Below are 16545 nucleotides of genomic sequence, written 5' to 3' on the forward strand. Positions count from 1 at the left end.
TAGAAAGGAAAAGTGCTTTATTCAAAAAAGTCAGAAATTTGGAGAGAAGGTGGACTCATGTCCATAAACTAACTCCCAAGAGTCTGCTCAGCCATGACAATTTTTAAAGGGAAAGTGAGAAACAATCTCAGTTAATCATTAAGGTAGGAGGTCAGGTTCATCATTTTTCCATTGTGGGTGGACCTGCTGACTTCTCTCAATCTTCGTTTAGATGCTGTCCTGCCTGTGTGGTCTACTTGCATATTCGCTAAGGGGGAGTCTAAGAGTAGAGAGTCAGTCATTCTTTAACTACTTAATTCTTCTTCTTCTTCTTTTTTTGTCTTTTTAGGGCTGCACCCAGGGCATATGGAGGTTCCCAGGCTAGGGGTCCAATCGGAGCTGAAGCCACCCACCTACACAAGAGCCAAAGCAAAGCAGGATCCAAGCCCCATCTGCGACTCACATCACAGCTCACAGCAATGCTGGGTCCTTAACCCACTGAGCCCAGCCAGGGATGGAACCCACATCCTCATGGATGCATCCTCATGGTTTGTTAACTGCTGAGCCTCAATGGGAACTCCTAATTCTTCATTATTATTCCTTCTAATCCAGGAAAGGAATCAACAAGTTGGGCAAGGCATTGTATACATTTGGTAGAGCAGAAATCAGGAGGTAGTTTAAAGATTAGCTAGTGACATCATTTTATAATTCAAGTCTGGGGAAAACAGAGATGACAAACAGAAAAGGGGCAAAAGAGCTGCTTATAAATTTCCACTGTCTGACATCATTCCATGTCTATGGGATTAGGGATGAATGTCTATCGTCTGTAACTTCTTGCTGACATAGGATGCTGTATTTTCAGAGTGGAAGATATCAACATGGGTCTGTAGCATCTCCTTGCTGATAATTTTAATTGCCTGTAGAGCAAGCTATAGTGGATTCTAATGCCCACAAAGGTAGATTATTACGAGCAATAGTATTTTCTTTTATTTTTATGGCCACACCCATGGCATATGGAAGTTCCCAGGCCAGATGTCAGATTGGAGCTGCAGCCACAGGCCTATGCCACAACCACAGCAACACATGCTCCAAACTGCATCTGTGATCTACACCACAGCTGCAGCAACACCAGATCCTTAACCTGCTGAGCAAGGCCATCGATTAAATGTGCATTCTCAAGGACACTATGTTGGGCTTAACCTGCTGAGCCATAGTGGGAACTCTGAGCAATAGTGTTAATCCCATTCTTTCATCAGACAGTGAGTCTATGACTCTGTTGTTCTAATCATTAGCTGCTTCAGCCTGTTCTTTCTTGATTCTGGGTGGCCTGGAAGACTTCAGTCTTCCTGCAAATAAGAGGCAGGGGACACAGAGGGGCCTTTGTACTTGAATCTGTAGGAATCTGTAGGATTCTGCTTTGTTCCAGGCAGAGCAGTGAAAGAATCCCCATTTGCCCAGAGAAGCCTCAAAAAGGAAGGACCCCCCAACCCCCACCCCTGGGAGAGAGAGCTGCCTATCTGGGTGCCTGGCTGACTGCCCTGGGACCCTCATTCCCTGAGGCCTCACACAGGCTGAGTTTCTCCTTCTGTGTGCTTGTAGAGGCAGCTCATCCTATGAGTGGAGACAGTGGCTGAGTTTTGGCCAGCGGTACCAGCTCAGGGGACTCCTGGGTTCTTCTGGGCTCCTTCGTGTGTGGGATTTCCACAGGGACTTGGGGGCCTTCAGAAAGATCAAATGGTGTCATGGCTGGATCTGGACATCTGGACATCTTTTTTTCTTTTTTCTTTTTTTTTTTTTTTTTTGCTTTTTAGGGCCATATGGAAGTTCCCAGGCTAAGGTGGCATATGGAAGTTCCCAGGCTAAGGTGTGAGTTGGAGCTGCAGCTGCTTGGACTACGCCATAGCCCAGAAATGTGGGATCTGAGCCACATCTCTGACCTATATCACAGCTCATGGCAACGCTGGATCCTTAACCCACTGAGCAAGGCCAGGGATCGATCTCACATCTTTAGAAATAATAGTCAGGTTCATTTCTGGCGCACCACATAGGAACTCCCTGGACAGCACTTTTTCAAGGGATGCATAAAAGAATTTAGCCTTCTATGAGAAGATTTTGGGTTTTTGCTTTTGTTTTTTTGTTTTTGTATTTCTCTCTTTTTAGGGCCGCACCTGCAGCACATGGAGGTTCCCAGGCTAGGGGTCCAATAGGAGCTGCAGCTGCCGGCCTACGCCGGAGCCACAGCAACGTGGAATCTGAGCTGCGTCTGTGACCTACACCACAGCTCACGGCAACGCCAGATCCTTAACCCACTGAGCGAGGCCAGGGATTGAACATGTGTCCTCATGGATGCCAGTTAGGTTCATTAACTGCTGAGCCACAAGGAGAACCCTGGTTCTTGTTTTTGATATCCAGGCTCCTTCATTTCATTCTTATCTCTGGTGGAAGTCAGTCTACCCAGTGATTAAGATAGTGGGATCAGGTTCTGACTGCTTCTTGCTGACACTTTGAGCTTGGGGAGTTAATGTAAGCTCCCCAACTCTTTGTGAAACGGGTGTAATAATACCCTGCTGATAGATTGTTATGAGGATTAAATTAGACACAATAGGAGTTCCCACTGTGGCTCAGTGGGTTAAGGATGTGAAGCTATCTCTGTGAGGATGAGGGTTCAATCCCTGGCCTCACTCAGTGGGTTAAGGATCCGGCATTTCCGCAAGCTGCCACAAAGGATGCAGACATGGCTCAGATCTGGCGTTGCTATGGCTGTGATGTAGCCTGGTAGCTGCAGCTCCGATTCAGTCCCTAGCCTGGGAACTTCCAAATGCTGCAGGTGAAGCTCTAAAAGAAAAAAAAATTTTTAATGAGATACAATATATAGCCCTTAAGCGCTGAGCCAGTATGAAGCAGGTGCTCCCTAGACATTGAGGAAGAAGGCTCCTGGGCTGGAAGGCGGCAGTGCTGCACTATAGTCAGTCCAGTTTCTTACCCTCCCTGGATGCAGTGCTCATCCTGCTGCAGCAACCAACTCCTTCCCCTGGCTGGGCACTGGCAGGGCCTGTGTGGGATTCTGAAGGGCTCAGGCTTAGGATGAGAAGAGATGGAGTTGTGATGATAAATTAGGATAAGTGTGGCTAAAACAGCCTCTTCCACCCACATGCTTTTCTAGGTGGGGTGCCTGTCTTTTCCTCTTGAATTTTAGCAGATCTTTGACTTACTCATAACCATTAGAATGTGCAGAAGGTGGAGTTCCTATCATGGCTCAGTGGTAACAAACCCAAATAATATCCATGGAGAGGCGGGTTCAATCCCTGGCCTCGCTCAGTGGGTTAAGGATCTGGCGTTGTCATGAGCTGTGGGGTAGGTCACAGATGTGGCTTGGATCTGGCATTGCTATGGTTGTGGAGTAGCCTGGCAGCTACAGCTCTCATTTGACCCCTAGCCCGGGAACTTCCACATGCTGCAGGTGTGGCCCTAAAGAAAAAAAGAATATGCAGAAGGTGACACTGCTTGGCTTTGAAGTTGGCCAGAAAAGGCCATGCGGTGTCAGCCTTGTTCCCTGGGGCACTTGCTTTTGGAGCCGTGAGTTACTATGCAAGGTTTACCCTGAGTGGCCATGCTGTGAGGAAGCCAAAAGCAGGCATGATGGTGATGGTCCTGTTTTATTTCTCCTGACCTGGAGGCCAGACTCATACATGAGTAACTGAGTCTCTAGGTGATTTCAATTCCAGACACCAGGTCACTCCCCACTGGGACAAGCCACCTTCTCTGTGCCCTTTCTGAATTCCTGACCCCCTGTGGCCCTGAGCACAATAAAATGGTTATTGTTTTATGCCACCAAGTTTGGGTGGCCTGTTCTACATGGCCGATGTAGCTGGAACAGTGACTATGGGGTGGGGGAGAGGGGTGGGTGTGGGAGACTTCTAATTCAGCTTGGTGGGAGCTGGGGTCAGGGACTGAGTGGTTTCCCAAGGGGCTGGCCCTGGAATGGAGAGCACCTGACCCTGGAGGTGGAGTTGGCCAGACCCAGAGGTGCTGCCAGGTCTCTCCTCAGAGCCCAGGGGACTCCTGGATTTCATTAGCAGAGATGCCTTCTTCTCACTCTGACAGTCCAGGGGAGATGGCTAAAGTGAGACAGCGTGGTCTCCACAGAGTGTGCCGGAGGCACCACTGCCATGGCTGCCCAGCAGGGAGGCCAGGCTGACCACATGGTGACCTGTGTCTGCAGAGGGTGCCACACTCCTCCTGCTTCTGGTCCCCCGAATGGACTCCCCAGGGAGAAGAGTTTTGAAGGCTTCCCCAGGAGTTCCCTTTGTGGAACCGCGGAAATGAATCCAACTAGCATCCATGAGGATGTGGGTTTAATCCCTGGCCTCACTCAGAAGTGGGTTAAGGATCCGGCATTGCTGTGAGCTGTGGGGTAGGTGGCAGATGAGGCTTGGATCCCCCCGCATTGCCATGAGCTGTGCTGTAGGCTGACAGCTGCAGTTCTGTTTCAACCCCTAGCCTCGAACTTGCACATACTGAGGGTGCAGCCCTAAATAGCAAAGCAAAGCAAAACAAAACAAAACAAAGTCTTCTCCAGCTAGGCAAAATGTGTTTGTTTCCTTGAATGAAGTTAGGGTACTCCTCCAAGGTTAGCCTGAGTCACCAAGGCTGAGGACCCTCACTGGGCCCCCAGGCCCTTGGGGGAATGGAGCCCTTGACCAGCAGACGTCAGAGTAGGGATAAACATCCCTCACGCCAGCTCACCTTTGAGCCCTGTGACTACGAATCACTGGTCTAGCTTCCAGGGGATGAGAAAGAAGCCCAGAACTTCTAGATTGGATAGCTGCTCTCTGATTCAATCCAAAGTCAGACATTATGAAAACAGATCGATAACACACAGTGTCAACATGGTAATGTTTGTAGTGTGGGCGGGGAGCCGAGGCAGGTAGCTCAGCTAAGGCTGGCTCTGGCTCCACCCCTGTGGCAGAGGATGCCAAGGAACTGCCCCACATCACAGCTGCACTCAGATTTTATTCCTGTGCATCTCATTTGAGACATGTGGGATCTTCTTTTCAGAAATTAATTTATGTATTAACTTTTTAAACAATCGAGATAGAATCGATGTATAAATGTTGTATTAGTTTTAGGTCCACGACATATATTATGAAATGATTGCAACTTTAGTTAACATCCATTACCACACATAGCTACAAAATTTTTTCCTTGTGATGACAGCTTTTAAGATTTACTCTCTTAGTAACTTTCAAATATACAACACAGTACTGTTAACTACAGTCAGCATGCTGTGCATTACATCCCCAGCACTTATTATCTTATAAATACAGGTCTGTATCTATTGACTACCTTTAGCCACCCCTCATCCCCCACCTCTGGAAACCATAGGTCTGTGTTTAGTATCTATGAATTTTGATTTGTTTCCACATATAAGTGAGATCTTATAGTATTTGTCTTTATCTGACTTATTTCTTAGCATTTTGCATAATGACTTTAAGGTCCATCCATGTTGTCACAAATAGCAGGATTTTCTTTTTTATAGCTGAAGAATATTTCATTGTGTATTTGTATACGTCACATTTCTTTATCTATTCATCCTTTGTTGGAGCCTTATTCTTTGGTTTGTTTCTGTGTCTTGGTTATTGTTCATGCTGCAGTGAACATGGGGCGGGTACAGATATCTTTTCAAGTCAGTGATTTCACTTCCTTTGGCTGAATACCTAGAAGTAGAATTGCAGCAATTAGTTCTATTTTAAATTTTTTGAGGAACCGCCATACTGTTTTCCATAGTGGCTACACCAAAATTCACATTCCCACCAACAGTGTGTAGGGGTTTCCTTTTCTCCACTTTCTCTTCTACTTTTGTTATTTGTTGTCTTTCTGATAATAGCCATTCTAACGGGTGTGATACTAGATGCTAGATGTTTTTTAGATATTTGAGAGGTGTTATCTCATTGTGGTTTTGACTTACATTTCCCTAATAATTAGTGATGTTGAGCACATTCTCAGGTACCTGTTGGTCATTTGTATGTCTTCTTTGGAAAAACATCTACATAGATTTTTTGCTCACTTACAAAATCAGATTGTTTTATGTGTGAACTCTTGGAATGCAGTGCAAATTTGATAATTTCCCTTTTCTCAGGTGTGTATCAATAACTCAAGCGGATAAGCTTTGATTTCTTTCATCAGAGTCTTATAGTTTTCAGAGTACAGGGCTTTTGTCTCTTTAGGTAGGTTTATTCCTAGATATTTTATTCTTTTTGACGTGATAGTAAATGGGATTGTTTCCCTAATTTCTTTTTCTGATCTTTCATTGTTAGTATATAGAAATGCAGTTGATTTATGTGTATTAATTTTGTATCCTGCAACTTTGCCAAATTCATTGATGAGCTCTAACAGTTTTCTGGTAGTGTTTTTATGATTTTCCATATATAGTATCATGTCATCTGCAAACTGAGAGTTTTACTTCTTCCTTCCCAATTTGGATTCCTTTAATTTCTTTTTCTTCTCTGATTGCTGTGGCTAGGACTTCCAAAGTGTTGAATAGTAGTGGTGAGAGTGGACATCCTTGTTCTGTTCCTGATCTTAGTGGGAATTCTCTCAGCTTTTCACCATTGAGAATGATGTTAGCTATGGGTTTGTCATATATGGCCTTTATTATGGTTCATATATGGCCTTTATTTATGGTTCCCTCTACGCCCACTTTCTGGAGGGTTTTTATCAGAAATGGGTGTTGGATTTTGTGAAAAGCTTTTCCTGCATCTATTGAGAGGATTGTATGGTTTTTTTCTTTGGTTTGTTATTGTAGTGTATCACACTGACTGATTTGTAGATATCGAAAAATCTTTGCATCCCTGGAATAAATCCCTCTTGATCATGGTGTACAATCTTTTTAATATACTGTTGGATTTGGTTTGCTAGTGTTTTGTTGAGGATTTTTGCATCTATATTCATCAGTGATATTGGCCTGTAATTTTTTTTGTGGTATCTTTGTCTGGTTTTGGTAATAGGATGATGGTGGCCTCATAGAATGAATTTGGGAATATTCCTTTCTGCAACTTTTTGAAATAGTTTCAGAAGTACAGTTAGTTCTTCTCTAAATGTTTGATAGAATTCACCTGTGAGGCCATCTGGTCCTGGATTTTTGTTTGTTGGAAGTTTTTTAATCACAGTTTCATTTTCAGTACTTGTGATTGGTCCTTTCAATTTTGTCTTGGTTTAGTCTTGGAAGATTGTACTCTTCTAAGATTTTGTCCATTTCTTCTAGGCTGTGCATTTTATTGGCATATAGTTTTTTGTAGTAGTCTCTTATGGCCCTTTATGTTTCTGTGGTATCTGTTGTGACTTCTTTTTCATTTCTAATTTTATTGATTTGAGTCCTCTCTCTTTTTTTCTTGATGAATCTGGCTAAGGGTTTATTGATTTTGTTGATCTTTTCGAAGAACCAGCTTTTAGTTTCATTGATCTTTTCTATGGTTTTCTTAATTTCTTTCTTTTTTTCCCTAGGGCTGCTTTCCGTGGCATATGGAGGTTCCCAGGCTAGGGGCCTATGCCAGAGCCACAGTAATGCGGGATCCGAGCCACGTCTGCAACCTACACCACAGCTCCTGGCAACGCCGGATCCTTAACCCACTGAGCAAGGCCAGGGATCGAACCCACAACCTCATGGTTCCTAGTCAAATTTGTTAACAACTGCAGCAATGATGGGAATTCCTTCATTTCTATTTCATTGATTTCTGCTCTGATCTTTATGATTTCTTTCCTTCTGCTAACTTTAGGCCTTGTCTGTTCTTCTCTCTCTACTTGCGTTAGGTATAAAGTTAGGTTGTTTATTTGAGTTTTTCTTGTTTCCTGAGGTAGGCTTGTATTGCTATGAAATTCCCTCTTAGAACTGCTTTTGCTGCATCCCATAGGTTTTGGGGTATTGTATCTTTGTTGTTGTTTGCTTCTAGGTATTTGTTAATTTCCTTTTTGATTTCTTCAGTGATCCATGGTTGTTTAGTGGCCAAGTAGATAGGCTTTAATTCTCAGTAACACTGCATAAAATGTGTTCAGTAAACCTATTATAGATCATGGCACTTTAGAGAAAAATACTAAGCTCATATTTTCATTTTACTGTTAGGAAAGAGAGGCCCCAGTATTGATCTGAAACTCTTTCCCAGGCAATCAGAATAAAACTGGACATTCCTAACACTGGTTCCACATTAAACCTGCAGGTGGATAAAATGGCCAGTCTTCACAACATCCATGTGCGAACCGGCTGCTTCTGTAACACTGGGGCCTGCCAGAGGCACCTAGGGATAAGTGACGAGATGGTCAAGAAGCATCTTCAGGTTGGTACTGGACCCTGTGGCCCAAACACTGTCCAGCAAGCACAACAGCAGTGCCTCTGATTCACTGGATGCTGGTCTTGTGCTGGGGTTGGGGCTGGATCTGCAGGCTCATTTCTATGAGCCACCCTGTGAATGTGCGAAGAAAAAGGGGTCAACAAAAATAGAAAACGCTTCAAGATAGCATTTCCAAAGGAGTTCCCATTGTGGCTCAGTGGTTAACGAATCTGACTGTTACCCATGAGGACACAGGTTCAATCCCTGGCCTTGCTCAGTGGGTTAAGGATCTGGCGTTGCCATGAGCTGTGGTGTAGGTTGAAAACAAGGCTTGGATCCCACATTGCTGTGGCTGTGGTGTAGGCTGGCAGCTATAGCTCTGATTCAGCCCCTAGCCTGGGAACTTCCATATGCTGTGGGTGTGGCCCTAAAAAGACAACCCCCCCCAAAAAACCCCAAAAAACAAAACCAGATAGCATCTCCATGGCAGTCTTTTTGAACAGGGGTCAAGCAAATGTTAAAATGTGCTTGTACATGCAGAGGGGCCTTTGCTGTCCTGTAAGAGTAAAATCTAAAATCTCCAAGCTAGAGGTGACTCATCTCTGGGCTGGGTGAGGAGGGGAACTCCTCCAGGGGGTATTCTGCATTTCTCAGGCTCCCTCCCTTCCTGCTGCTCCCCTGGCCTGAGGTTTGTCACTTTACGGTACAGCCTGTTTTGAACCATTTAATAAGAATAATTTGGAGTTCTTGTTGTGGCTCAGTGGGTTAAGATTCCAACATAGTGTCTGTAAGGATGCAAGTTTGGTCCCTGGCCTTTCTCAGTGTGTTAAGGTTTGGCTCTGCCGCAAGCTACAGCCTAGATCACAGGTGTGGCTCAGATCTGGTGTTGCCATGGCTGTGGTGTATCCCTCAGATGCATCTCTGATTCAACCCCTAGTCCAGGAACTTCCATAAGCCATGGGTGTGGCCATAAAAAGAAAAAAGAATAATTTGAGTGGCAAAGAGCCTATATATATATATATCAGAATAGTTTCTAACTTGAATTTCTTTTGGTTGCTACTAAATACTGAATATGCTAGATCCCAACCAACCATTAATTGTGGTTTTATCTAAAAAGAGAGAGATGGGGAGTTCTCTTGTGGCTCAGTGGGTTAAAGATATGGCATTGTCTTTGCAGCAGCTTGGGTTGCTACTGTGGTGTGGATTCGATCCCTGATCTGGAAACTTCCATGTGCCATGGGCGTGGACAAAAAGTAATAAATCAATAAATAAGTAAAAAGAGAGACATGGAGGCTTAGAACACAAACCAGTGCAGTTCCAGATATAACGCTGATCCTGTGAACCCTGTGGCCCCCTCTCTTTGGCTGACTGACTTGGGTTCAGCTCTGAGGGAGATAGGCAGCTGGAGCAGTGACCAACACCAGGCGTGGAGAGGCTTGGGGTGTTCTTACCTTTCTTTCCCCACCTCCCTCAGGGCACTCACACTGCCTTTGATTTTCGTCACAGACTTGGGTCATCATTCATAGCAGTGGCATCTCTCTTTTGCCCTCTTGTCAAAGGGCAGCTATCAGGGATGCAGGCCTCCCTTTGGTTTGAAGAGAGGCTAAAGGGCATGACCAGCAGGTGTTTCTCTTTCCTGAGCGCTGGATTCGGCCAAGAAGCTGACCCGTCTGTGTATCTCAAACTTTGGTCTGTTTTTTAATGCCTCTGTGGGTTGGCCACTCTGTACGTGGCTTACTGTGAACAATTTCTTTTAAACTTAAATTTTACTTATTTATTTATGTATTTGTTTATTTATTTCACATATAGTTGATTTACAATGCCATGTCTTTTTTTTTTTTTTTTTTTTTTTTTTTGCTGCCATGCAGCATGTGGAGTTTCTAGTCCAAGGATCAAATTTGAGCTGCAGCTATGGCAACACTGGCTCCTCAACCCACGGTGCCGAGCCAGGGATTGAACCTGTGTCCCAGTGCTCCCTAGATGCCGCCAATCCTGTTGCACCACAGCAGGAACTCCTATTATGTCTTTTTTTTTTTTTTGACACACCCACAGCATGTGGAAATTCCCCAGCTAGGGATTGAACCCAAGCCACAGATGTATCCTGAGCTGCAGCTAGTGACAATGCTGGATTCTTAACCCGCTGAGCCATGAGGAAACTCCCAATGTTGTGTCTTTTAATCTTTTCAATAGCCTCTGGAGATTGATAGTGATCCTGACTTACAGCTGAGCAAAGTGCTGTCCAGAGAGGGAGTCCCTGTGCTTGTGGAACCCAGCTTGTATTAGTGTGGCAGCTCTTTTTTCCTCGGTTAATTTTGTTCAGAAAATTGTTTTATAAATTTATTATTTTTTTGGTCTTTTTGTCTTTTGAGGGCCACACCCATGGCATATGGAGGTTCCAGGCTAGGGGTTGTAACAGAGCTGCCAATGCCACAGCCACAGCAATGCCAGATCCAAGCCGTGTCTGTGACCTACACCATAGCTCATGGAAACGCTGGATCCTTAACCCACTGAGCAAGGTCAGGGATCAAACCTGCAACCTCATGGTTCATAGTCAGATTTGTTTCCGCTGTGCCACAAGGGGAACTCCCTATAAATTGTTTAATAAATTGTTTTACAAAGCAGTTTCTGCTTTATCCATGGGGAAAGAGTCACTCTGGCTGACATATTTTTTACTGTTCTAGGCTGGTCACGTCTGTGGAGACGACATGGACCTCATAGATGGGCAGCCGACGGGCTCCGTGAGGATTTCGTTTGGATACATGTCCACACTTGAGGATGCCCAGGCCTTTCTCAGGTTCATCATAGCCACCTGGCTGCACCCGTCTCTCAGCCAGCCTCTCCTTCCAGCCACCCCCAGGCAGGCAGGAGCCCCGCCAGCTGAGATGGAGGCTCAGAACACCATGCCTGCCACCATGGACAGAGGCGACCTCTCTCCTCAGGAAGATGCTCTCGCAGACCCTGGGGTTTGGAACAGCTCACCCACCACTGTGGATGCTGTGACTTTGTGCCTACCTCTGCTGGAGGCCACCAGAACCCAGCGGACCCCTTCAGAGAAAACTGCAGGCATCCCCGGTGGGGGTCTTGGGTCACATGTTGTCACCAACCTTTACCTCTACCCGATCAAATCCTGTGCTGCCTTTGAGGTAAGGGGTTTAGGGGTAGCTGATTAACCTGCTTCTTTTTTGTTTACTTTATAATGTTATTTTTTTGGTAAAGCAAAGAAAAAAGTGTAGGAAGTGAAGAAAAATGTGCAGAAAAAATGTGCAAAAAACCAAAATCATATTAGCCACTCTCATTCTGCCTTTCTTGGTTTGGGCTGAATTTTTTTTTGTCATGCTTGTGGCATGTAGAATTTCCCAGGCAAGAGATCAAATCTAGACCAGCAGTGACCTGAGCCACCGTAGTAACAACACCAGATCCTTAACTCGATACGCCACAAGAGGACTCTGGTTTGGGCTGACTTTGAACATGGCTCTGCTTTCAGGAACCCCTGATAGGACCCTGTTTCTGAGTGTGAACACTGAGCTACTATTAATATGGATGTGACTTTCACTGAATGGGTGTGTTGGCTCCCTGCTGAAGCTTTGTTTCATTTGATCCTTAAAAGAGTAATAGAGGGGCTTGGTAATATCCCCATTTTATAGATATGGAGCCTGGAGACTATTGAAGCTAAGCACTTTGCCCAGGTCATGACCCCTAATAGATGACAGAGCAAGGATTTGATCTGGGTCTGCTGACTCCTTGGACCCATGATATCAGGAGTCTGTTCCACTCAGCTCTCCCTCTGGAAGTGAACATTATGAAATGAGCTAGCCTGGCAGTTACCAGAGCGGGAGACTAGAGTGCCTACCTTGGTCAACCAGTTGGCCCTGACTCCCCCTGCCATAGACAGACTTTCTATGAGGCTGTCTTTCTATGGTCTGTATGTCCCAAGTTCCAGGCAAAGGTCCCAGACTCCTGAGCCTCTGGGATGACAGAGGGCCCCGGTCAGACATACCATGGTCAAGGCTGTTGGTCATCTGCATTTTGGGCTGGTCACACAGGAGCGTGTCCTATCTGAGACCATAAATGAGCAAGTTCACCGCCACTTCCGAATGGAGACAGACGAGGAGGATCGGGACTCTGTTTTCACATATGAGCCATGTCCCACAGAGTAGCCACATTGCACAGATAGTGTGGTGGGAATTAGGGTCCCCTTTTACAGTTGAGAACCTCAAAACTCACTAAGGTTTCATATTCTAATAAAGGTCGTCTATCCTTCTATCCTTCTGCTCATTCAGAAAGTATATACTAAGCACATGCTATGTGCCGGGCCCTGGGCCTGCACCTGCTGTGTGGTGATGAGCGAAATGGACATGGTTCCTGCCCTTAGGGAGAGCACTGTCTCAGAAGGGAAACAGACACTTCAAACACATATCTATCTGCCTATCTATCTACCTGTAGCTACCCATCTACCTATTTATCTATGTATCTATCTACCTATCCAACTCAATCATCCCTCTTGTAGCCTTGATTTCAGATTAATACCTCCAATTCCAATCCAACAACACAGGATTTATTTAGCCATCTCCTTTCTATTTCTTTTTCTTTTTTTTGGTCTTTTTGCCTTTTCTAGGGCTGCTCCTGTGGCATATGGAGGTTTCCAGGCTAGGGGTTGAATCGGAGCTGTAGCCACCGGCCTATGCCAGAGCCACAGCAACGCAGGATCCTAGCCGTGTTTGCAACCTACACCACAGCTCACGGCAACGCCAGATCCTTAACCCACTGAGCAAGGCCAGGGATCAAACCCGAATCCTCATGGTTCCTAGTCGGATTCGGTAACCACTGCGCTACAACGGGAACTCTTTAGCTGCCCCCTTTCTGCACTTATAAATCCTGTGAGAAACCTGGCTCCCATTGTCCTCAGTGAATACTTATTTGCTCAACACCTTCTGTAACCAAAACCCCAGTACACCATCTGAAAGCTAATCCCTCACAGGCCAGCTTCCCTCCTCAGCACTGACACTGGCTGAAAGCTTGGTTCAGACAAAGAGGAAGAAGGAAGGAGGAAGCCAGTAAATTCAATGTTTAGATGACAAATCAAAGAAAATGATAAACATAGTCCAACAGGTGTGAAGAACTGTGACGAGCCTGAGATTTTGCCCTCCTTGCAAGCTCACAAGCCAGCCTGCCACTGTTTCACAGGTGCTGACAAAAGACATGGGATTCCTGGGTCAGAGATAAAGGACTTTATTTATGTATTTATTTAGTCTTTTTACCATTTCTAGGGCTGCTCCCGAGGCATATGGAGGTTCCCAGGCTAAGGGTCGAATTGGAGCTGCAGCCGCTGGCTTACACCAGAGCCACAGCAATGCAGCATCCGAGCTGAATCTGCAACCTACACCACAGCTCATGGCAACGCCGGATCGTTAACCCACTGAGCAAGGGCAGGGACCGAATCCGCAACCTCATGGTTCCTAGTCAGATTCGTTAACCACCGAGCCACGACAGGAACTCCAGAGACAAAGGATTTTATACTCACAGCCCAGCAGGCAGCATGAGCTTCATGTCTGTGTTGCTTCCCTTACCCCCTAAGTCCCAAGAGGGGGTACAGAGGGGCCTAGGTGGATGCTGTGCTCATCCTGTTAAGAAACCCCTAACTCAGGAAGCATGACTCTTTCGCAATAGGATGCAAGCCAACCTTTGTAATCTCTGGTCAGGGAGGAGCAATTATCTTTGTGATATTGGAGCTGATCCTTCTATGAATGTCTTGGAAAAGACAATCTGGAACAAAAAGTGAGGATTTCAGCTTCTTAGACATGCAGAAATTTGAGATCCATGGAGAAATACCTCCTAATAATAGATTGCCTTCTAAAAAGTTATCCATAATTCAAAACATGTTTTCCTATAGAAATAATGATTAAATATAATGGTGGTTTCTTGGCTTAGCCACAAAAGTGTCTATAGACCATAATATTGCTGAACTTGAACAGAGGCAGCCATAGTCTACGGGGAGAGGTTATCTGACATACCAGGCAAGGGAAGGGCAGAGGTAGAGGGTTTAAGATCTAGGGATCATCTGATATATTTTAGTTCCTTTACATTTTATTTATTTATTTATTTATGTATGTATGTATGTATGTCTTTTTAGGGCCACACCTGCAGCATATGGAGGTTCCCAGGCTAGGGGTCTAATTGGAGCTACAGCTGCCGGCCACAGCCACAGCAACGCCAGATCCGAGCTGCGTCTGCAACCTACACCACAGCTCATGGCAACGCTGGACCCTCAACCCATGGAGCGAGGCCAGGGATGGATCACATCCTCATGGATGCTGGTCGGGTTCATTAACCAATGAGCTGTGATGGGAACTCCTCACTTGATATTTTATTATTACCCAATCCTATGGGAAATAATAAGGTCCATTTTACATATGACAAAGCCAAGAGTCAGGAAGGTTAGTAAGTTGTCCAAGACTAATAGCTGGCTGAAGTGAGATTTAAACCCTGGTTTATCAATCTTCGAAGGGCCCTCCCAACTCGCCCCCCCGCCTCCCCCTGCACCACACTTCTGCTTCTTGGATGCAGGGGGCTCGCGGTGACCTTTGCCTTGACATCCTTCCTCCTTGAGTTCTGCACCCTCGTCCTGTGGCCTGCAGCTCCTCTCCTTTGCTTTCCCGGATGCCTCAGTCTTCCCTGAGGTCTGTCCCTCAAGGACCCACCCCAAGGTATCTCAAGATTAAAAATTGCTTTCCTTTTTCGTTACCCTCCATTGAAGTGTTCAGATTCCTCTGGGGAGTTGATCTGAGTGCCTGGGGGGAAACTGGATGAAATAGATTCATAATTAGTGCAAGAATATTGGTCTCTTAATCGTAACTCTTTCAAAAGCATTTCGGCGGGGGGGGGTCTACACCCTTCTTTATCGACAGCTGGCTCCAAAAGAGCCCTCTCTGTGGGGACTAGTGTGTGTGCAGTGCTGGAAACAGCTGGTGCACCCTATGGACAGAACTCCTGCAGAGATCTGGTTACACATCATTGACATCTCATTAGTTTTCCTCTAATGTTCTTTTTCTGTTCTGGATCCCATCCAGGGTGCCGTGTTACACTTAGCTCTCGTGTTTCCTTAGGCTCCTCTGGGCTGTACCAGTTTCTCAGACTTTTGTTTTTGTTTTTTATAACCTTGACAGTTTTGAGGAATGCTGGTCATGTATTTTCTAGGATATCTGTCCGTTTGGAGTTTGTCTGATGTCTTTCTATAGATGGGGTTATGTTCTTTGATGGGAAGGACGACAGAATTAAAAGGCTTTTGTTATCATATCACAGTACACACGATCAGCATGACTTACCTCTGTTGAAGTCATCCTGGGTCTCCTAGTGTTTGCTGTGTTTCTTCACTGTAAAGTTTCCCCTCCACCCTACTCCCATACTGTTCTCTTTGGAAGCAAGTCACTAAGTATAGCTCACATTTAAGGGGTAGGGAGTTATTCTTTACCTCCATTTTTTTTTTTTTTGCATTTTAGGGCCACACCCATGGCATTTGGAGGCTCCCAGGCTAGGGGTTGAATCGCAGCTGTAGCCATTGGCCTATACCACAGCCATAGCAACGCAAGATCCAAGCCCCACCTGCGACCTATACCACAGCTCACGGCAATGCTGATCCTTAACCCATTGAGCAAGGCCAGGGATCGAACCCGAGTCCTCATGGATACTAGTCCGATTCATTACCACGTTGCCACCACGGGAACTTTTTACCTATTCTTTACCTTCTTGTGTGGGAACATCTACATCAATTATTTAGGATTCTTTTATATGAGAGATTGATGTTTTCTACTTATTTTTTTATTTAGATGCTTATGTACTCGTGGGCCTTTATTTTATACTTTGGGTTATAATCTAATACTACATTATTATTATTACTATTATTTTTTTCTTTATTTATTATTACTATTATTATTAAAAATTTTCTAGTTTCAGCCATTGGGCACAGCAGGTTGACTCCTGCATCCCTTTCGCATACCTCCAATGTTTTTTTCTCATTCTTTAAAGTTTTATTACAGTGTAGTTGATTTACAATGTTGTGATGATTTCTGCTGTACAACAAAGTGATTCAGTTCTATGTATACATACATGCCTTCTCTTTCAGATTCTTTTCCCACATAGATTATCACAGAATATTGGATAGATGTCTTTGTGCTATGGAGCAGGTCCCCACTGGCCAAGCATTCCGTATACCTCACTGTGTTTACACCTATCCCAAACGCCCAGT

The 16545-nt window shown here is 45.1% G+C and overlaps 1 protein-coding gene across 2 annotated transcripts in view; it reads left to right on the forward strand.

Annotated features, from left to right (window-relative positions):
• MOCOS (molybdenum cofactor sulfurase) overlaps positions 1-16545 on the forward strand; it is a 73257-nt gene that overhangs the window by 27989 nt on the left and 28723 nt on the right. For both annotated transcript variants that reach the window (XM_003356414.4, XM_013999302.2), the window contains exons 7-8: positions 8193-8309; positions 10985-11446. In XM_003356414.4, the coding sequence (XP_003356462.1) occupies positions 8193-8309; positions 10985-11446 (579 nt within the window). The remainder of the gene's footprint in view (positions 1-8192; positions 8310-10984; positions 11447-16545) is intronic.

Source organism: Sus scrofa, chromosome 6, assembly GCF_000003025.6.
Source record: "Sus scrofa isolate TJ Tabasco breed Duroc chromosome 6, Sscrofa11.1, whole genome shotgun sequence".
In the NCBI taxonomy this organism is placed as follows: Eukaryota; Metazoa; Chordata; class Mammalia; order Artiodactyla; family Suidae; genus Sus; species Sus scrofa.